This window comes from Chiroxiphia lanceolata, chromosome 3, assembly GCF_009829145.1.
Source record: "Chiroxiphia lanceolata isolate bChiLan1 chromosome 3, bChiLan1.pri, whole genome shotgun sequence".
Lineage (NCBI taxonomy): Eukaryota > Metazoa > Chordata > Aves > Passeriformes > Pipridae > Chiroxiphia > Chiroxiphia lanceolata.
The window spans coordinates 44653441-44676423 of NC_045639.1; the positions used below are offsets into that span (position 1 = coordinate 44653441).

A 22983-nucleotide genomic window follows, 5' to 3' on the forward strand; every position below is an offset into this window, starting at 1 on the left:
GAGAGAAAATAACAAAAATTATTTTCCTCCAACTTTGTGGGCAAAATGAGTTCACTGACTGGCAACTCCCTTCCAACCCCCTTCCTGTGAGAAAACAGCTTTTGCTGCTTGATCTGTTCAGCTCAGCATTATGGATCTCACATCCCAGTTGTGATCATCTCTCAACATGTAACAGCCTGTATTTTCCAAAGCCCCTGTCAGAATGGCAGAGCTTTGCAAGACACATGTCACATTTAGTCATTCCTGCTTCAGCTCCAAAATAGGCAGGGCACAAATGCAGATGAAGGAGGAGGAGAAGAAGAGAACAACATGGCCAGACTTTCAGAACAAGAAAGTAAGTGCTGTATAGGCAGTCAACCTTTCTACAGGTAGATTCAAGGGATACTGTATACCACCAAGGAACTAGCCAATTAAAAGCCTCCTAAGACAGACAATCCTCTGATGAGTATTCTGGGTGTTGTGGTTTTGTTCTGTAGTTAAAATAATTGCCTAAACAATGTATTTAACCAGAATAGAGTAAATAGGGAAAAGATAATTATGAAGAACAAAACTTCCCAAAGATTAGCCTCTGGTGCTATAATCTTTTGAGCAGACTGCCCTCATTTACACTGAGAGAATAAACACTGGAAAACAAATGTAATTGGCTGTGGGAGGGAGTTATCAGTTTAACCAGCCTCTTCTTTCTCCTGTATTTGGGGTGGTGCTCTGCGAGACTGTTTTAGCTTAGTGGCTGCAGTCTTCAGTGAGAAAGCTAAGCCTCAAATGCATTGCACAGCTCCTGAGGATCTCTCACTTAATCTTAGTTAGACTGGCAGAAAGAATGAAAGAGGTGTCAAGCGTGATACACAGCAGGCCTGCTGGAGCCTTGCCTGCCTGGTACCAAAGGAAAAGATCCCTGGCCTTATCAGATTTCCTTGGTGAAGGACTCTGCACATTCCTAAGGAGGGTCTTGGGACCAGTCAGTTGGATAACCCCTGGGCAAGGGATGTGGAACAGGCTGAAATGCCTTTGATCAGTGGAAAGAAGAGAAAAAACATACATACAAAAAAAGCACCATCTCCCATATATGCTCCAGGATTGCACTGCTGAGAGGACGTGACTGAATTAGGAGTTAAGAATTCCTTCAGAGCAGAAGTGCTGATCAGATAACCTGTTCAACACTGCATTTTAAAAATAGTGTCCAGTTAATTTTTTTTAAAGCTTAGTTTTTATTACTGCTAGTGTCAAGAAAAAGAACTGAAATAAAGGCTTTTATAACTGAGTGCTCTTTGCACTATTCCTGGTTCTTACCTTTGCTACAACAGCTGATAGGATAAGCATTATTCCTACATATTCTCAATCATTTTTCCAGTAGTTTTAGACCTGTGATTGCAAATCTGTAGAATCTTGCAGACTTTTTCTAAGGGATCTGAAGCAGAAACAAGCATGTTAACACCAGGTGCAAATGTCTTGTGAAATATTTTCACCTGAAAATTGCAAGGGTCCATAAACCTAAAAAGATGGGGAAAAGTACCACCAGTTTAAGATCTAAGTGCCTTGTAGAGACTTACAAACACTGCCAAAAAAGAGCATCATTATGATCTAATTCAAAGTGTTGGCAGGCTGTGCATAGTGGCCTGCAAAATAAAAAGCCACTATCCAGACTTGCAACAAAGAAGAAACATTAACAATGGAGTATTAAAAGATTATGTTTTCTACATTACTTCATTCAAGATTATAAGACAAAAGAAGAAAATGAAAAGGCACATACTGCAATTTTCTCCAAAGCAGAAACTACCTGTGACCTCTTTTGTATTAAATGAGTTAATGTATTAACGCTTCCTCCCCTCACCCTCAGATGCCCCCTTGGGAAGCAAAATTGTGCCATCTAGTGGGATTTGGACCAAGTCTTAGCTGTGCATTCCCGATGAACACTATGGACACCCTACAGACCATCTCCACTTGAATCTTTTTACATTATACCATGGACTTTCTTGGATTTCACTTTGATCCAAAGTTCAAATCCCTCCTCTGCCAAAGCTGCAGGAAGGGTCTTGTTCACCCTGCCAGGCTTAGGGCCAGAGAAGGGGAGGGGAAGTTGCTTTTTCATTTATCTGCTCAATCTGCTTTCTTCTTGGCTTTTGAGTTGATGAGAAAGGTGGAGAAAAATTATTTTCATGACTATGACTTGGTAAATTTCAAAGTCCAAAGCCATGGTGTTCCCCATGAATGAAGACCCTCTCACCTGCAAAGCAGCCAGCAACCTTGGTTTTCTGTGCTGCACAGCTACAGAGCTGGTGTATGCAGACAGCACTGTAACACAATCTCATTTCCTGGTATGCTTTTGTAACCTTAGTTAAGCAACAGGCCTAATAGAGGTTTCAGTACAATGGTTTAATCTTTGCCCTTTATGGATTAGTATATTTTTCTGCCAGAAAGCAATTTCAGTGCTTGCATTTTTTATTTCTGTGCTGCTTGTAGTAGAGAGCCATATAATGTACAACTGCAATACTCACGTTGGTCCAAGTGTTGCAAGTGACTTATATACCTATCTAATAAAACATGTAGGTGTCCTTCAGGGGCAACTGCTATTGCTGGAGTCAGAACAGGTGAATGAGTAACAACTCCACAACACGTTTTCAGTACAAATTAAAGTAAAGTTCACTGGCAAGTCTTCAAATAATTAACAACTCTTTCCTTCACCAACACAGAAAGAAGTTACCTTTTCCAGCAAGACACAAGCTGTTTTTCTCCAACTCGAATCATCCCCTGGAATAATTGGATCAGCTCTGCCCACCAGCAGACCTTTTGTCTTCTATGAAACAACATGGAAAGGAATCTCAAGAATGTTTTGGTCATTTCTTTTGGATTTTTATTCCTCTTTACTGCTTACGGAGGACTCCAAAGTCTACAGGTAAGTGGGAATCTCCCACTGGTTAGCAGGACAGTTGGCCTGGAAGGGCATCAGAACGGTTGGTAGTAGGAAACACATCCATCTTTCCATGTCTCTGTGAGCAAGGCATGCACAATATTTTCTATGAGGTGGGTTAGGACATTAACTTGCTGCAGGTTAGTATTCCTCACTCAGATTCATAGTATTTACTAAATATTTTATTCTAGTGTTTCTCAAATAGCTTGAGTGCTTGTGGCATAATACTTCTTCAGATTCACAAAGTTGTATGAATAAAAACAAATTTACCTGAGATTTTTCTCAAAAGAAGATATTGCAAAATGGAAAACAAATTCAGTTTCTGGAAAGGGTTTTTTTAAATATTTCTAAATTGCTGTGGGTTTATAATTATTATTATTATCGTACGTCAATATAAAATAATAAAAATGTATGCCCAAACCATTAAATAATTTAAGTATAAAATAATATAGTAATTACTGGGATCATAAAAGATATTATTTTAAATGAAAGGCAGTTGTGGTTTGTAGTGGTATTAACATCCTAAGACATAGTAGCAGAGATGACATTCTAAAATGACTTGAACACTCAGGATACCATTAGAGCACATTTGTTTAATCAGAATGAAAGACTGAGGGTTACTGTTGCTGTCTATGAATACTTCAGAGTAGATAAACACAAAGAGAAACTTCTCAGACTAGAAGACTCTGTTGGCCTCGTTTCTAGTAAATGAATATAAACTACTCATAAGTAACTTTAGGCAGGATATTAACTTATGACCATGATCAATTGGATTGGATTTTCCCACTGGAGTGGGAATCTGTATGCCTTAAAGGTGGAACTTGACACATAACATGATGCACTTATTTGCAATACCAAGAGGTTGATCTCGCTTCAGGAAGAGGTCCTTGCTGGTTCTGTACATCTCTCTTCTCCTCTTCTGGAACATCTTCTCATTGCTGACTTTGTCAAATTCTGAGTTCAGAGAAGTTATGCAAAAATATCCTCAAAACTGGATGGACATGAGAGCTGGGGAGACTAATGAGGCAGGGGAAGATAAACCCAAGAAGCTGTAAGTCAGTCCCACCATCTGAAATGATGCACACTGAGGTTAAGTGCTGGAACATTAAAAATTTTCATTATTCATTTCAATATTCCACTACCCAGACCCCCCAGAGAAACCCCAGACAGTAACAATTAAGCTAATCATATGGTTTTGGAGGCCTGGCTTCTAATTATTGGAAGCTATATCTGACAAAACCAGGCACGTGATATGTCAGAAATAAGACCTCTGAGATCAGGAAGCCTCTCTGACAGTTTACAAAACAACCATTCCAATTCTCAAATACTTTGACACTGCTCAGCAGGGAAGCCCCTGACCTCACATCCTTGGTGCCTGTTTCTCACCAAGGTCGCTGTGTGACCGTCACCATGGTCCTGCATGGTCAGACTGCACAGCCACTTGAAAGTGTTCTGTCGAGTACCAACAGCCTCACTCTCCTCCAGCACCCTCCAGTGCCAGCCCCTCAGCATCCAGTCCCTCTTCTGGTCACAGTTATTTTGATGCAGCCCAGGATGTGATCGGCCTTCTGGGCTGTGAGCATATGCTGTTGCTCATGTCCAGCTTTTTATCCACAAGAATCCTCAAGTCCTTCCCTGCAGGGCTAGTCTCAATGAGTTCTTCCCCCAGTCTGTGCTTATGATTGGGATTGCCCCAACCCAGGTGCACCTTGCACTTGGACTAGCTGAACCTCATTAGATTCACACAGGCCCACTTTTCAAGCTTGTCCAGGTCTCCCAACTTGATCTTCTCATTTCAACTTTAATAGTACCAAGACAAGAACTACTTTGAGCATAAAACTATAACACCTGGTTAGATCAGTTATTGCTCCCTTGTCAAAATGTGGCTGAATCAATTACCTCCAACTACAAAGGGCTGCTGTGAGCATATTAGGATATCGAACCTTGATCTCTGAAGAATTTAGAAATTCTAAGACCTGTACTTTATAGCAAAGAATCTTCTACTGTTGCTATGTCAGGCCTTACAATGCAGATCTGAGGATATTCCTGCCTGCCTGAGGACAATGAAGATGGTGAAGGGCCTGGAGGGGAAGCCATATGAGGAGCATCTGAGGTCACTTGGTCTGTTCAGCCTGGAGAAGAGGAGACTGAGGGGAAATAATGTCAGAAGCCTACAACTTCCTTACGAGAGGAAGAGGAGGGACAGGCACTGATCTCTTCTCTGTGGTGATCAGTGACAGGACCTGAGGGAATGGCCTGAAGTTCTACCAGGGGGTGTTTAGGTTCGATATTGGAAAAAGGTTCTTCATCCAAAGGGTGGTTGGGCACTGGAACAGGCTCCCCAGGGAAGTGGTCACAGCACCAGCCTGACAGAGTTCAAGAAGCATTTGGATGATGCTTTCAGGCACATGATGTTATTCTCGGGGATGGTCCTGTGCAGGGCTAAGAGTTGGACTCAATGATCCTTGTGGGTCATTTCCAACTCAGGATATTCTGTGATTCTGTGAACAAGTGAACAAGTGAGGGCCAGGAAAAGAAACTATCCTTCATTTACCTTGCTTTCAAAGAGAAACTAAAAAAAATTACATCAAATCTAAGGTCTGACTTACTGAAGCTTTGAATCTGAGCAATCCTCAACTGGTTTTGTGTCGTATTTTCATAGCTGTTCTATCATTGTAAGGAAAACCATAAATCCATAATCAGATTGCTTTGGGGAAAGGAGACAGTAACACCCAGCCCCAGATGCTGCGTCTCTCCATTTCTACCTGAAGCCACTCTCTGTACACCATAATAATATGTACCTGTGATAAAATTTGTCTCAATCACTGTTTTTGTCCATGCAGAGCAGTCTCAACTCAGAAGAAGGCCTGGGTGTTGCTTCCCTAAGCGTTCTCTATGCTGCGCTCATCTTATCATCTGTGTTCCTCCCTCCAATCCTCATCAAGGAGCTGGGCTGCAAGTGGACCATTGCAATCTCTATGTGCTGCTACATTGCATTCTCTTTAGGGAACTTCTATGCTACCTGGTACAATTTAAATACTTTAACTCTGTCTACTGTGTTTGAACAAAATAAGTAAGGGTAAAATTCTGGCTTCTTTTTCTTTTCAATTCTTACTCTACCTCTGTGTTGCATATTAGAAAGTTGGATGCAAAAGTGCTACCTGCAAGAAATAGAGATATAATAAATCCAGTAGCAGGTGAACCAGAGAGACGAAAATGTGCAAAAAGTCAGAATGAATACATCGTTCACCCATCTGAAGTTGCTTCTCTAACTCATGTTTGTAGCAGAGATTCCCCTTCGGGAAAAAAAATTAGAAATTTCATTTAAAAGCCAAATTACTTTTAGGACTGTTTTTGAAAAGATTGAATGGAAGGCTATCTTCCAGACAGTAGCCCTGGGAGAAGAGGACCGCAGGAAGAGGGTAGTTCCTGCCTTGCCTTTTCAGAGGTGGATGAACAACTTCCACTCTCCAGAGACAGGGATTGCAGCTCTTTGGAGGAAAGTTGTTGTGATCCATCTTCTGAAGTGCAGGTACAATTTAATTCTCAGTTAGAAGAAGATAAGGCACATGAGCAAAGACCTAGCCAGCCTAGCTTAGGCCTAGTCCCTGACAGAGCTGGGAGTGCTTGCACATCCCAAACTTCGTAAGACTGGCCTTTTCTGGATTCCATGTAACAGATTTATTGTGTCATACAAAGGATAAATCTATTTCTTTGATGTCTATTTTTGCCTCTGAATCTTAGGAGAAATTATCATTATGCTAATGGACAACAGCTATGCTAAATAAAGTGTTCTTTGGCAGGTACACACTAATCCCTACATCTGTGATCCTGGGCTTAGGAGGAGCACCACTCTGGTCTGCCAAATGCACTTACCTCACCATTGCTGGCACTTCTTATGCTGAGAAAGCAGGAAAAAATGCAAAAGACATTATCAACCAATACTTTGGGGTCTTCTTTCTGATATTTCAGTCCTCTGGCATCTGGGGAAATCTTATCTCATCCTTGATATTTAGCCAATCTTCCACCAAAGGTAAAATATATTTTAAAATTTTGGCACTTCTTTCTATAAATTTCAGCTAGATATATAAAAGGTAAATTTCTGCAGCTGAGCTTCCATAGGCAGTGGAAATAGGCACTTCAAATGTGAGTTAGCTCATCTGAAGATAGATGTATGAAATAGATGGGCTGCTTTGCTCTCTGAAAGTGTCTATTTTCTATCAACTCTTCATCAGCCATAAAAAGAGTTCAGACAAATAGCTCAAAAATAGATGTCTATTGAATTCTGATTTAATTCCACCCCTGTGTTGTAAAGCATGGATAGGCTCCTGGAAGTGACAGTTTTTCACATCTAACTTCTATTTAAAGTGGATTAAAACAAAAGGCAAAACATGAAGCAACCTTTTCGCAAAGTTTGTAGTACTGAATTAATACGCTTTTAAACATTCAAGAGGAGTCAAGCTGATGCTGGTGCTTGCTGAAAATGAGTGCTCTACAGAACTGTCAAGAAGAAATAGCAGTAGCTGTTGGCAGGAGTCTGTGTGCCCGGGCTCCTCTGCTGTATTTCAGGCTCAGACAGCAGATGCCAATGTAGCTTGAAGAAATCACTCAACAGCAGTGCCCTCATTTCCCATGCATGTAATTGGTGTCAGCTTTAAACGGGCAGTTGTGAAGATAAATTAATACTTGGATGCCACCTTAGAGATTCAAAATGCTACGATGTATTATCATTGCAGTCTCCTGTGCATTCCTTATCCTGTCAAAGTCACAACAGGGACTTTCCATATACATTCTACTATAAGTAGCAGGAAGTTACATCTCTTCCCTGGCTCAATTAAGCAGAGTATTCAAACAGGTACTAGTTTAAAACTAAATATCAGGGAGCTGGCATCAGGTTTTAATCTTTGAATCCTTGGCTTTATGGCAAAGTAATTGTCACAAGGTGTGCTACTTTTGGAGAATCAGACTTCCTTTAAACCCAGATAACTACAGATGAAACACCATTGGAGCAGAATGTTAACGGACTGCTTTCAAACTGCAGTGGAGCCCTGCTGACCTGATCACTGAGCCACGTGATATCTCGGGAGGGACTGTCTGTTCTGATTTCGCTTGCAGGGCAGAGGCTGTGGTGCAGCTGTGGGGTCTGCACAGACTGCAACTATTTTACTCTCCTCTGCCTCACAGCACACATCATTTTAATAAGAGGACTAAACTTCTACTTTTTTTTGTCTTGTAAATCCCTTCCTAGTTTTACATCTGAGGATATTCCTCCAAATTCTAAAGAATTTCTTTTATTTATTTTTTTAATCAATTATATAGAATTTCAGAAAATGCAGTGTTCCTGGGAGATGTGCTGTGAACAGCTCTCAAAGTCAAAGACCTTGCATATCTTCACAACAGTGATGAGCAGTTATACCATAAGCTTCTCTATTGCACCTTCTCAGTGGGACTCAGCTTTAATCTAGAGAGAGCTTCTTTGCAGAGGTGAGAGAGTAAGCATCTCCAACCTCTCCCATACTTTTCTCTCCTCTGACATTGCAACAAAGGTATCCATCCATACTGTTCATATACTTAAAATATACAATTTCACTGAGCAGACAGAAAGATATAGCATTTGTCTTCAGAATCAAAATGCATAGAATTCAGACATATACCTACACTTGACAAATTGCCTGCATCACTGCATCCAGACACAGCAAGGCAAAGTTACACCATGAAGCAATACTACAACAGAAGACAGTACTCAGGGTAAATTACAAGTCATGCTTTCTCATTCATCAATATTGCAGCCTTAATTCCAGAGAAACAGCGCAAACCCTGCCTTGCAACTTCCATATCACTAATTGCAGGTGCATCTTCAGATGACTCATGAACAGATGAAAAACTTGTTTTACACACTTCCACACTTCACTTGTGTGACTCATCTTTTGCATATGTTAATTTTGCTGAGGGTCTGATTGTCCAATTTTTGCTGAAGGTCTATAGCACTAGCCAGTGGTTATAATAAGGTAATGATTTTCTTTACGTTATTAAATTTTATCTGATATTAAACCTAAAGTTGTTTATGAAGTTAGTTGAACAGCTGATTCACATTGCAGCAGCTTTGATTGCAAGCAATGAGGAAAACCACACTAAACATAGTTACGCAATAACCTTAATTGAAAAATTACAGATCAACTCTTATTTAAGGACTCAACCAAGGTACAAGTGTACTGCCCTTTATTGTGCTTGGACCAATGACAAATTCTGCAGTGAAAACATTAAAATAAGTGTATGGCTTTTTGATCATCCTTCTCCACTACACATCTTATTCAGGCTTACACTTTGGATTAGTATTTATTCTTTATCAAGAGGAAGTAGGCATGGTGTCATGGTGACACACAATGTGTGTGAGCACGTGTGTGGCTTTGATGTATGACCAGCACAACACTGGTAAGATTGAACAAAGCAAAGGTCTTACTCCAAACCCTGCCAAACTGATCTAGTTTAAGGTATGTTCTCAGGAACTTATAAAGCCAGTAATAAAATAATAAAACCAGGAAAAGCAGGCTTCTTGGAAGACTGCATTACTGGGTAGTCGTAATTTGAATTTATAAAACAAAAAGATACCTTGAAGTTTCTGTTCCTATAACATATACAGACATTATCTGGAGAGGGATAATGTGCAATGGCTGTAAGAACTGTGGACCATCAGTTCAGCGGCAGTGTAAACTAAGGGACCTGTCTCATGGGGTGTTATGACTAAGATGTAGCGATATGCACTGGAACTTTGAATACTGCAAATTGAGGTTGCATTCATATTTTAACCTTTAATTTTAGTCCTTATCTCCATGTAACCATCAGTTCAGTGTTCAGTCGGAAGCTACTGCTTCTGTTAAATCAAATATTTGTGTGTTAAACTGGGATTCTGAAGTTAATCATTTCTAATCAGGAAGGATTTGAAATGGGGACCAATCACTGAGCACTGGATTCCCATCTCCTTATATCCTTATGTATAGTGTGCAGTTATCTGATCTCTTCACTGACCTGCCTTTCTTTTGGTTTTTACTGAATTAGTGGAAATCTCAGAAGAAGACCTGGTATGCTGTGGAGCATACAACTGCCTGGCTGATACCACTAACACCACTGATTCAGCGAAACCCTCCCACTCCTTAATCTACACACTGCTAGGGGTTTACAGTGGTAAGTAATACACACAATCTATAAGCAATATCACTGATGGGGAATCTAGTACTTCTGAAATCTAGCATGACTTTGCAGATTAAGTTTCTGACTTTCTTCTTCAATCCAATTTGCTAAAAGGAAATAAGATATGCCAGAGCTGTATATTTTTTTATCTAAAGGAGTAAGACATTCTTTTTATCTAAAGGAGCAAGCCCAGTGTGGTAACCCCATTGTTTCACCCAAAGTCAGTGTTCCTCTACAGACTAGACTCAAAAGTATGTCCACATTGCAATTACAGGATTACAGCAGCTTATCCAGTTATGCATGAGATGGTTTTAAATTCACTATTGTCAGGACCAGTAATAGTGATCTAGTTATTGATGCCATAGGGCAAATTTATATGCATGCAGAGGTCCAAGATGGTAAGAGCAGCCCAGATAGCAGTACTTGAACTTACCAGCTTCTAGTCAAGTGGGGATGCCTATCAGAACTGACTGGTGTCCTACCATATATAAAGAAGTTTTAGCACAAGAACTACATTGTATTTAGAGGTGGACCTGAACCACAGCTCCCAGAACAAGCAGTCATTTGAGGGAAGGTTTTTGGATCCCTTCTGACACTTCACAACTGCAGTCAACTCTTAGTTGAGCTGCTTGCATACCTTGGTGTGAAGGCAAGTTGAAGAGAAGCAGTAGGCAAATTGGCATTTGCTAATTTGCTCCCATTTACTAACTATGGCTGCTAAAGACCTCCCTTGCATAAGGCTAGAAAAGAATCAAAGACAGGGAAGGTTGATGCCATCAAAAATTGGAAAGACAAATAGATGTGCCAAGATTCATTGAGTGAGGAAATTTCAAAAAGTATCCAGCTCAAAACAAGTTATCCTCTGGATAAAAGAAAGTATTTGGCAAGGCAATATGCCACCTTGACTCCATTAAAATATCTTCACAGCCTCTGAACATAGATGTATTCTCTGTGCTGAGACAGATGCATGGAACTTATTATATGCTCCACAGAGTGCATGTGATCTAGACAGAGCCGCTCTCACTGGACAAGGGTACTGCAGCAAACCCTTCCTCTTTCCCCAGCCTCCATTCCTAATTGGTGAGACAATGTAAAGAATATCCCCCCATTTCCCTTCCAGAGTGTACTGGAGCTGATGACTTTCTGCTAAAGGCAAGTTTGTCTCACAAGTTTAAATTTAAATTTGATGACTAACATATACGGCGCTCCCTTAGGCTTTGCTCATGTAAAATGAATACAACCCTGCTGTCTACTGACCCCACATCAGTAGGGTTTCATTTTTCTTTTAAGCTTTTAATAAAAGATATGTCTTTTCCCACCTCAAGGGAAAGCAAATAGCTAAATATTTCATCCACAGACATTTTTAAATGTGTCCCTCTATTTGGTGGCTGAATACATATTTTGCCCAGCTTGGGTGGAGACAATACTAGCATAGTCCTTTGTTGTTGAGTTTTCTCAAGGACTATGAATGTTTCTACTTACATTCATACCAACCGCTCTTAAGCCATGTCATTATCTCCTCTAATTGCTCTTGATTCATTTGACATATTTGTTAAAATATTTTTCCTGAAAATGTGGGTGTCCTGCTCTCGCCCATGTAAGTCCTGCAATTAGCCATATGTACTAATAAACACCCTGGCAAGAACCAACAATTACTTACATCATGAAGAGTTTACAGCTCAGCCTCTGGTAGGGAACCAGGACACTGGAGAATATAGTTTCATTCTAGGAGACATGGAAGAAAAATAATAAACAACAAAAAATTGAGGCAGTTTATTGTAAATCTGTTGATGCATTTGGACATTAAAAGTTCACAGAAGAGACAGTAGCCATGCACATAACATAGGAGCACATTAAACAGGCAGTGTGGATGGGAAAGGTACTGTTCTCCTCTACTCTGAACTCTACTTGTTTTCATGAATGGAATTCTAGTCAGCATAAGTAAGAGAGGAAACATAATCATGCCCTGCATTCATAATGAAGCAATAAATTGGGAATCTATGGCTTTTTCATGTATAATATGAGACAAGTTTATCTTCTCGGTAACATGAAAAAAATTGTATTGATTCACTACACAAGCAACAAATCATTTTCTGATTAACTACCCTATGTATTCTTTCATATGATGCTTCTGCTAGGAAGTAACTTCAATCATTTTCAAGTTAACTAAAATTGCTCACCATCATCATCAAAACAGCACATGTTCCATACTCTGAAGCATTGTCTGAGCTTGAAACGAAAAAAAAAAAAAGGAAAGAAAAAGCACAACATACTGAGATCCAAGACAGCATTTATTTTTTTTTCCATGTATTCGAAAGAAGATCCCCCTAACCATGAAAAACTTGGCACTAGAAGTGAATATTCCCTCCTCATGTTGATTTAAAGGCTTTTGATAGCTCCTGAGGGAGCTGTTCCTGGCCAGCTCCCCATCCCCGCGCCCCTGGATTGCCCTGGAAGGGTGAGCCATCACCCTCTGCGGCCGTGCAGCTGGCCCAGCGGCTGTCACAACAGGAGAGTCACAGTTAAGCTGAGGGGATTTGTGAGGTGTGCAGCTGTATGCAGAAGATGTGAATGTAGATCAGGCCTTCTTGTTTATACAGAAATGGCCTTACACTGAAACGGAATCAGAGGCCATCTGCCAAATATCCCACAGAGAGCTAAGCATTAAGTCAGAACAATAAACAGCAGCAAGCAACTTCCATCATTCTTCCCACATCCTCAGTTTTTCATGAACTTTTTGTTTTTGTTTTTTTTTGCAGCTAGTGTGTGCTAGCTGTGTTGCTGATTATTATATTCTGGACCGACAAATCTGATCAAGCAGAGACTGAGAAAGAAAAAACTAGAGATACCATCTTTTTTGGTCTACGTTCCTAGCAACTTTCCAGCATCTTAAAGATAAAAGGCAGTGTCTTCTAATCCCTCTGACAATGTACAGTGGGTTTGAACAGGGATTTCTTTTGGTGACTACACAAAGGTGTGATGAGAATGGAATCTATTTCTGTCTGACGTTTTTTTGTGTCTTTGCGTCTTACTATGCATCTGAATCTATATGTACTTATTAAATGAAGATGTTTCAATGGTGATTTGGGATTGCTAAATTACTGCTACTTCTGCTTGAATGAACTCTGAGTGGCATCTTCAAGAGTAGAGGCCCGCAGTAAATATGTCCCTGGAACCAGCCTCAAAAAAGTGCAGTAAGTAGAGAGCTTAACTCACCAATGGAGGCCACAGCAGAGAGCTACAGGTTCAAACTCTTCAGCTTGTTGTAAATAACAAACTGGGAGAAAAGCCAGAAGCCAGCAAAGCTTTTATATCTTCCTTCCTTCTGGTTTCCCTAGAGTTTGTATAAGTGCAAGTCAGCACACATATAATGTATTTTATTTTGACAACCTTTACGGTAAGAGAGCAAGTCCTCAACATGGCTGGCTGAAAGCCCTCACCAGTCACTAGTGCAATAGGTCCAATCCTGATGGATTGAAATGATTAAAACCACCTCTGCTCCTCCAGTTGTCTACAAACCGAGACACACAGCAAGTGTGTCTTCATGCATTTGTTGAAAAAAAACCCCAAAGAAAGGGAGAAATCTTCCTGAGCTGCTTCTTTGATGCTTAAGTTTTCAAACCTTGCGTCAAGAAGATGGAAGAGTACACTTGCTGCTATGTTGTAATGGATTGAAAGAGGCACTCCATGATCACCTCCACTGGTCATATGCTCTTATAGATGAGGTCCTCTTCATTTCTTGGGAGCTGCTCTGTAATGACCATAGTTTCAACTGTCAATTTTCACCTCTTGGGCTATGAAGGGAAGGGCAAAAAATTTCTAATGGTACTTCCAGGAATTTTATTTATAGCATGCAGTGCTCTGATTTGTTCTGCTTGTTGTTGCTCTGTTTGCATGGCATCAGTCTGACTGGGACCTGGGTTAGGAGTATTGCTGCTGAAGACCAACTATATCAATACACCAGGGACTTGTCAGCAAACTCTCCAGCTCTTTTCCTTTGATCTTGTCCATGCTATTTACCAAATACTCAGGCTAAGACCTTTGAACCTTAGGTGTGTATTTTCATGGAAGATAATGTAGCACCACTGTCTTCTCTTCGAGGCATACGTGACCTGTGCCCTAGGGATACAGTACGTTGGCTATGTGATGATCTGCTTTGCAGCTGTAAATTCCCTCTGCTCTGCTCTTCGGAAAGATCTCTCAGTTCACGGGTAGAAAACTTCTATTCGCATTAGGTATGTGAATGTTTCTTGAATGACTGATCACCTCATGTAATAGATCAAAACCAGTGCTCCACCCCTTGCACCCCATGCACAGAGGGGTAACTTGCTGTCAGCTATCAATTAATACCAAAGCCAGTCTGGCAGGCCAAACTTCACAAACTTCATTCATGAGAAGAGAGGCAGCACAGTTCACAATTAAGCACTGAATTGAAGTCTTTGCGTTACATCACTTTGCAGGTGATGTAAGTTCACCATGCTTTTGAGGGTATTATCTATGCAGAAAGTGCCCAATAGTCTCGATGCTTTATAGCTCTAATGCAGCCAGTGATAAATGATCTTAATGCAGAATTTGAGACTTGCACTATAACAGTGAAGGATTTCTCCACTGGGCTGAAAAATCCTCACCTTTATGGAGTGAAAGAAAATCACTGTTGATCTGAGTCTTGGGGAATGGTAAATTTGGAAATTTCAGCAAAATTTCAGGAAAATTTTTAAAGGTTGGCCTGCTGCCATTTCTACTGCTTGTTCTAGTTGGGAGAAAAATAAAGTCATATGCCAGAGTGTCAGGCTAGAATAACTTAAGGACTTGCGTATGGGACAGTAATTTTCATTTTTCCTTGAGAAGAAATTTGCATATTTAAGAAAGACCAAAAACCACCAAACCCTCTAGATATCCTTAACTGTTTCCTCAGGCCCTGAATGGAAATCTCATTTAAGGAGTAGGCAAGGAGAGCAGAAGGGTTTTTGCACTCCCTTCCCACATGCCTCACATGGTGAGTGCAAGTCTTTCAGTAGCCCCTTCTCCTACTCAGTGGCAGTTCATGTCCTTTGGTCTAACAGCCATGCCAGCGCTGAGGATCTCTCAGTTCAGGACACTGCTCAGAACTGTGAACTGAAGACTCTCAAAGGCCTGCATTGTCTTGTATTTCATGTGATATCAACTCAGCACAAATCTCAAAGAACCAGAAAGATTTTAAGACTGCCTGGTGCTCTACCTGTGAGAAGAATAAAAAAGCATTATCTATCACTATCTGTCCTGTATATAATTGCATCTATATTTCTCTTCTTTCTTTCTAAATCAACAGCCACAGTTACAAACACCGCCTGTATAATAGCACTACTGCTGTGGAAACCTCATCCTAAGCAGCTCGCTGTGTTTTTTGTATTCCCTGCTCTTTGGGGCCTATCTGATGCTGTTTGGCAAACACAAACTAATGGTAAGTCCTGTTGGCAATGAAATGTATTCTCTTGAGATATAAGAATCTGCATGTTTGCATCTGTAAAACAATGCATGCATAAAAATGATAATGGTATTAAGACAGCATCTAAAAGAAATATGTTGAATCATGGGAAAGTAGAAGAAATAAGAACACATTGGGAATAAGTAAGAAAAATACTTATTAAATCAATTTTTCCAAGATGAAGAGAGAAGAATACTGCAGCAGATGATAACGAGTATTCAAAATAAATATTCTGGAGGAGTATTTTAAAGAAAATTAGAAAGTTAGAAGAATGATACATTTAGTCTGTCTTTTACAATAAAGGAGAGCAGTCTGGATAAAAAATCAGCTGAAAGCTCGGCAACAAAAGAAGAAGGAAATTAGCTGTTAGGAGTTACTAGAAAAAAATTGAACGAGGAAAACTACAGAAAGAAACATTATACAAGCAAGTAAATCCATACAGTTCCAATTCACTCCATTTCAAAAATCATAATCCAATGTGATAAGGCATAAGAAGGCAATAAAACAGAGCTGAATCATGGGAGACTTCCACTTGAAGGAAGTCTAACAAGCTAGAGCTCTTTAGCCTGGACAAGTGATAAGTACAGAAACCAGTGGTAAGGTCATTAAGAATATGGAGAAGGTGATTAGAAATTCACTGTTTCTCTTTAAAACAGACATTAGTGGCACCAGATGAAGTTATCAGACAGAAGCCTTTGTAGAAATCAAACCATTTTTCACCCAATGCCTAATCAAAGTATAGAATTCATTGTCAAAAATGTTTTTTCAGTTGGAATTACATCACTTCAGGGGAAAATGTTCTTTGGGGCTATTAAAGGCTGGTGGTCCAGAGAAATCTCCAATCGGCGTGTCCCTACGTCTTTGATTGCCAGAGTCGGAAAGACTTTGGGGGCAAATATCATTGTATTCTTGCCTCATTTCTTAACTCTTAACCAGGAACCTGTTACTGAAAGTACACCATTGGACTTCTAATCTCATGCATTAGATTTATTCTTACAGTCTTTATATTTCTGCTTTGTGACACAGTGCAATTAATTATTATGTGACTGACAGTTCATATAATGAGCTGATACAAACTGACTTCTGTAAGGATTGTTAAACGTATCCCTTAATGAAAACTAAAGGACGTTCTCTTACAGGACCCTAAAGCCAGACTCCTCAAGTACTGGAGAGGGCAAGAAAGAGTTATAGTCTGTGATGACTTGAAGTAAAATCTGCTCATGTCTGTCAGTTACAGTCTTTTTAAATCAGTGTCATAGCCTGGGTCAGTAAGACAGCTAAATACCCTTCCACTCCCATATTTTGCCTCTTATTTCATCAATATTGTTTTCCTCTATCTCAAATTCATATTAGCAGATGCCATAGGAATACTACATGTAGCAGAACTAGCTCCTCTGGGCACACATCAGGTATGTGTCTCGGCCTCCCTCCCTTTGGTGCCTTTGCTGTTCAGGAGCTTAGATGATTTCACACTAGATAAACTGTCATGAGAGATCCAAAGGAAAACACAGCAGTCCATTGCCCGGCACTGACAGTGCTCTCCTTTCAAGCATATGTAGAGTCCCTGCCTCTACACACAAGGAAGCACCCAGCCAGCATCCCTCTGCCACTCTAGCAGCTCCAGTCATATCCCTAGAGGAGAGCTTGCACTTACATCAAGGGACACCCCTCTCATCATCTCACATCGTAACCCAGAGCCTTGTGCCTTAGGGGAAAAATTTTAAATCAGTGCACTCATTACTCAGGTTCATGAAAGGACAACATCAGTGAGACTTTGCTCTCTCTGAAGTAAAACTGCTCATCATTCTCGCTTCTTCCAGCCACAATCTTCTTACTGCTCACTAAGCTTCTTCTGCAACACTCTTGAGGCCATATCTTAGTCTTCCACTGGGCCTAAAGGACCTGCCCTTTGTTCTGCTTCTGCTTTTTCCAGAAAGTCTTGCTTCAGACAATGGGCTTCTTTCAGAATCACAGAAGAGTTAGGGTTGGAAGGGACCCCTGGACATCAGCTGGTCCAAACCCATTGCTCATGCAGGGCCACCCAGGCACAGCCACTTACTTAGGATCATGTCTGGACAGCTTTTGGTTATTTCCAGGGAGAGAGACTCCACACTCTCTCTGGACAGTCTGTCCCAGTGCTCACCGTCAAAGTAAAATGTTTTTCCTGATGTTCGGAGGAAACCTCTGGTATTTCAGTTTGTGCCCATTGCCTCTTGTCCATTTTTCTTGGACATCAGTGAAAAGAGCTGGGCTCCATCATCTTTGTACCCTCTCTTCAAGGATTTACATACATTTGAGATGTCCTCAGTAAGGACATCTCCTCAGTAAGGTCCCTGCACACCTGATAAAGATGTACCTGAAACCTTCATTAGGAAAAAAAGGGGTGGGTACAGAGGACCTAAGTATTAGAGAAGGTGTCTGGGAAGTGGCTGTAATTCCCAAACCCCCAGATGAGACATAGGCAGTTTCATGCTTATTTAATGGTGAGTGAGTTCTGGAGCTATGTGACAAGACATACGCTCTATTACTGCACTGTAACAGGTCATGTCCATTCCTACATTCCTACAGGATACTAGTGAAAATTTCACCTGTGTTTTAGCTTGGAAAAAACCCCATATGTTCCTTTTCCTTGCATAATGTCTTTTTTTTTTTGTCTGTACCTTATTCAACTGTTTCATAGCTCCCAGTTATAAAATTATACAAAGTTTGCTTTGTCACGTTGTCACAGTGAAATGCTGAGTGATGACATGAAACCTTAACAGAGAGGTGCAGTGACATTAACTCACAATGCTGCATCCCAGAACAGGATCTTTTGTTTGACATACCCGCTTGGGGCTAAATGTCTTCTCCCCTTCATCAGTTTTATACAGATATACGTCACATGAGAAATTCCCAATGTCAAAGACTATAAGACCTCCAAAACAGCATTGGTGACTAGGGTCTGTGGTATTTCCCTCGGTAAGCTCCCATGACTGGCTGCTAGGGCTTCAATAGATAACCAGTGAATAAATGCAACGGCATTGTGCCACATTCTTAAGGCATTCTGTGGTAACCAAAGATGGCTCACTTTGGGTTGCTGTGAATAGTTAATACTCGAGTACCCCTAGAGGCTATGTAGGCTTATGGTGGATGAATCACTTCACCTTATAAAGGCTTCCTAGCATGTTTTCATTCATGTATGGACACTCTCATTTATTTCCCATAAAAGCTGCTTCATTTCAGAGCATGTAGTGCCCTTTCTTGTTTAACTTGAGCATAGATGCTGTTATTACTCATTGACCAATTTCAGTCTGGTATAACAATTGTGTAGCACAGAGCTGTCAGGTAGATTACAGTAAATCAAGTCTTACAGGCTGAGTGCATCTTCAGAAGGATATGAATGAGTCTAAAGAGTTTATAACCTGGGCTCAAATAATTTTCAGGAGTCCTGTCATATACACATGCCTACTACAACCAGGGGAAGGAGTAGGAAAACGAGCAGTGGTAAACAAGCAGGATAATTGCCATGGAAGTGAACTGTAAAAATGCAGACCTAGCAGCCTCTCTACTCAGCCACCCCAATGGGTCCTGGTGAAGTTTCAGCCAGGCAATTTGCACCACTCTGCACTTGACAGTGTTTGTGATGAGGACAAATATTTAGGTTTGAGGCAAAACCACCATTGTGCTCCTATGTAACTGCTAACTATAGCACATGTGCATCCTGAAAATGAGGACTTCCCGGCCAAGTCAGCCCTTCCTATAGCTGAACTTTGGACTAGATCCTCACTCAATTCTCCCATTGTTTTGGTTGAAAAAGAAGGCTTCAAAATAGCAAAGGAAAAACATGTACGCTGAAAGCTAGAATCTTAATGTATAGAACTGTCATGGCATCAGAAACCTTCCTATGTTAAACTCTCCTCACTAATTGCTTTCCAGAAGATAACACGAGGCATATCAGGAAAGTTTTATGAACAACTTGCACTTTTTCATTTATTAGGCAAAACTATGAAGGATTATCATATAATTCGTGCTACGTTCCACTCAGCCAGTTTAATGAACTAAGTACATCTTGTGATGCACTTATCCAGATTTTCCATCATGTGTAAATTGAAAGAGTTCAGTAAATGTCCTCTTGAAGTCCTCAGGATTCAGAAGGTTTTTACATACATATGAAGTCTCCCCCTACCTAACAAAACTGAAGGGATAGTTGAGTCTACCCAGACTTTAAGAGAACTTTGTACTCCTCTGTGCCTTTTGGCTAAATGTACATATTTCAAACAGATATTAGTTAGAGAAGTGGATGAGGAGAGTCAAGGTTCATGATATTCCTCTTCCCTCCCTGCACACCATAGTTGAGTCAGAGGGAAAACGCTCCCTTCTTTATCACAAACTGTGCTAGCTCAGCACCCAGAGGAAAGGCAAGGTCTCCCCCCTCTGCTCCATAGTCAGACCTGGAGACTGGGAATACCACCCTGACTCCCAGTTGTGGGTTTGCAACCGACCAAAATCAGTGGGATCTTCCCAGTGAACACAACTGCTTAGGGATGATCTGTTTAACTAAGTCTCTATGTCGAGCAAGTTTTCCAGCTGCTGCCCAGGGGTTCTGTGTGCGTCAAGGATATTCTATTTGTCAAACCATCCAGGAGCTGAAAACCTGGTTATCTCAGAGATGCAAATCTTCCCTGCATACTAAATTCGAGCCCAGTCGTAGCAGTTTTCTCAGCTTCTGATTTAAGTGTTTTGAGTCAGTTATTTCTCTCAACTGGCCATCTGAATAGCAGACATTTCCACCACTGGCAACACTGTCGTGAGCCTCACCTGGGGGCTCCCCGAGGCTGAGCTCTGGTGAAAACAAGGGACATGCATTTTACAGGAACAGTCTGTGCATGTTCTCAGACAGGTGAAAGAAATAGTTTGAAGAACAGTCAACAGTGCATGCAGGGTACAATCAAGTTCTTCCCAAAGCTGGTGACATATGGGAGCATCTTAGTCCCTGAGGACCATGTTGTCCCTAGTCAAAACTGCCTGTTCTGTGAAAGCCTGCAAGGACTTGGTATGACCTTCTCAATAGTTATACATGGAGACCCTACAATGTCAAAAGCCAGTTCTGGACATCTCCTCTTCTTCCTTACTTGTTCATCAGTGCAAGAACCTTCATTTTTGTGGCTTATATTTTGAAAAATAAACTTCTTGGCATCTCACTTCAATAGAGCCCATCCTTCCTTCCTCATGTTTTCATTCCCTTTTATCTGATATTCTCTGTTTTGTCTGGTTGGCTCTATTATTTCACTTAAAATAATTCACAGAGGCAAAAATTTTTTAAGACAAAGTTTGTATTTTCCTTTCTCTGACATGTATGAGGGAGGGTCTGTCTTCCCATTGCAATCTATTTTTTCCCTTTGCAGAAAATACAGTGATAGCAGGTTTAATCTTCACAAGCTATGTCCTTCCTTCCTTCCTTCCAGGACTCTATGGCATTTTATTTGAGAAACACAAGGAGGCTGCCTTTGCAAATTACCGTCTCTGGGAATCACTTGATTTGTCATCGCCTTTGGTTATAGCACCAAATTGCAAGTTACATCAACCTGTGTATTTTATTGTCTGTGCTTGTGTTGTCTATGGTGACATATCGGAGCAGTTGAATGCCTGAGGCAAGAGCTCCCCTGGGACATCTACTGCTACGAAGAAGGAAAATGGAGGACCCCTGACCCAAGAAACACACATATAATCCAACAGGGTCAGAGTGATAGAGGCCAAAGCAATCAAACTGGCCGGTTCCTATGTCTCCAAGGGCATTCCAATATGTATTGCCTCCAGAAAGATGGTAATGGAACAGATTTCAAGGCCATATAATACAAATGTCTTAAAAATAAAAATCTCTTTTGATGTCTCAGCTTTATAAGGGAAGACTATCTGACTTCACCCTTTCATGCAGATGACTAATTAAATGTGTATTTTTTTAATTAATAAAGTCTTAATAAATGTAAACCAAACTCTAAAGTCCTCATAATTTTTATTTCGGTGGATAGACCTAGTACCATAGCTTTACAATCAAACCTAAAATACTCACATATGGAATGAGAAGATATGAGCACTGGTTTGCCTCAGCTGATTACAGACAACACACATCTTTTCTTATAAAGATTTATGTTATTCTTATGCTGCATTGCTTTAACACTGCTGTAAATAACATCAACTTATAAACTGGCTATATCTATACATCATATCTTCACACCTCATAATCCACTGACCACTGAGTCCACCAGCTTGTCTCAGATCAGCAGACAGCTATATTTCTGTCCATGTCATCCCTCTATCCCAGATCTCTTTCTCCTTTGGTTTTCCTGTCTCCAATTTTTCTGTCACCAGTTGCAGCAACTTCATCCTAAAAGAGGTGCCTTCCACATAACCAAATACTTCAGTTATTATGACCTTCCCCACTTTCCAATCCATCTTTCCCAGACAGAGCTGTCTTCAAGATGAGCAGCCAGGGCATGTTACTTAGAGAACCTAGCCATGATGAGGGTGCAGGTAACAGTGCAAGTCACAGAGTGGTAAAAGAAAAGAAGAATGGGCCTACACTGTAATAACTTCTTGATACCTATATGTATCCAGCAGTGGCTCAGATAAGGATTTCCCTCATGTCATTTCAACTTCTCCTAATTTTGTACATATTGTTTCCAGATTTGGATTTTGAGGGGTTATTCTTCAAAGAGAAGAGTGCTACAGTGCAATTACTGGGCAGTGTTCCTGTATCTTAATGAGAGAGAACTGTACAGACATGATGATCATTACTGGTAATGACACCATAATCAGATTCTCTGTGTGAGGCAGACAACAAAAAAGGAATTGGAGACAAATGCTGTTCATCTCCAAGATCAGTGCTGCCTCTGGAAATAAACTACAAGGCTAGTTAAGTTGCTGCCTGCCATAGAGCTAACACTTGAAACTACTTCCTCTCAGTTATTACCATAACAGGAGGATAAGGCACCATATGGTGTGACAACAATGATACAATTTATGTGGAAAAAAATCCCTGAATTGTTAGGTCTTTTAAATAGCAGTAAACTTCATGCTACTTTACTGTCTCTCTTATATTTCTTATACTCAAGCATCTGGTCTCTCCTCCAGACTTCACACTGATTCATGGATTTCCAAATGATGAGCGTCTTTTCCAGGTCTCATACAGTAAAGTAAAGTTCATTATGTCCTGCAGAAAAGGAGATGACAGGTGGGTTGCCTCACAGATCCACCTTTCTCTTGCACATTTGCCCTGTCAGCTCAAAGGCATGCTGTTAATCTCTCTTGGAAATACAACAGCAAAATTACGGTGGCTGTAGAATCCTGACAGCCTCTCAGCTGCCCAGCACTTACAGATGGATTTTCTAGGCTGCTGTTGATTCTCACCCTGCACTACTTCCATCTCACACAGAAACACAGCATC

General features: G+C 40.6%; 1 protein-coding gene across 1 annotated transcript; it reads left to right on the forward strand.

The window, feature by feature from the left end:
• The first annotated feature begins 2493 nt into the window (after window positions 1-2493).
• UNC93A (unc-93 homolog A) lies at window positions 2494-21527 on the forward strand. Its single transcript, XM_032684347.1, is given in 14 exon segments — window positions 2494-2893; window positions 5752-5933; window positions 6712-6941; window positions 9965-10094; window positions 12856-12946; window positions 12949-13051; window positions 13054-13070; window positions 14198-14274; window positions 14276-14331; window positions 15405-15536; window positions 21005-21073; window positions 21076-21111; window positions 21114-21167; window positions 21170-21527. Coding segments are annotated over 14 exon segments (1362 nt in total). The 5' UTR covers window positions 2494-2806; the 3' UTR covers window positions 21268-21527.
• The last annotated feature ends 1456 nt before the right edge of the window (window positions 21528-22983 follow it).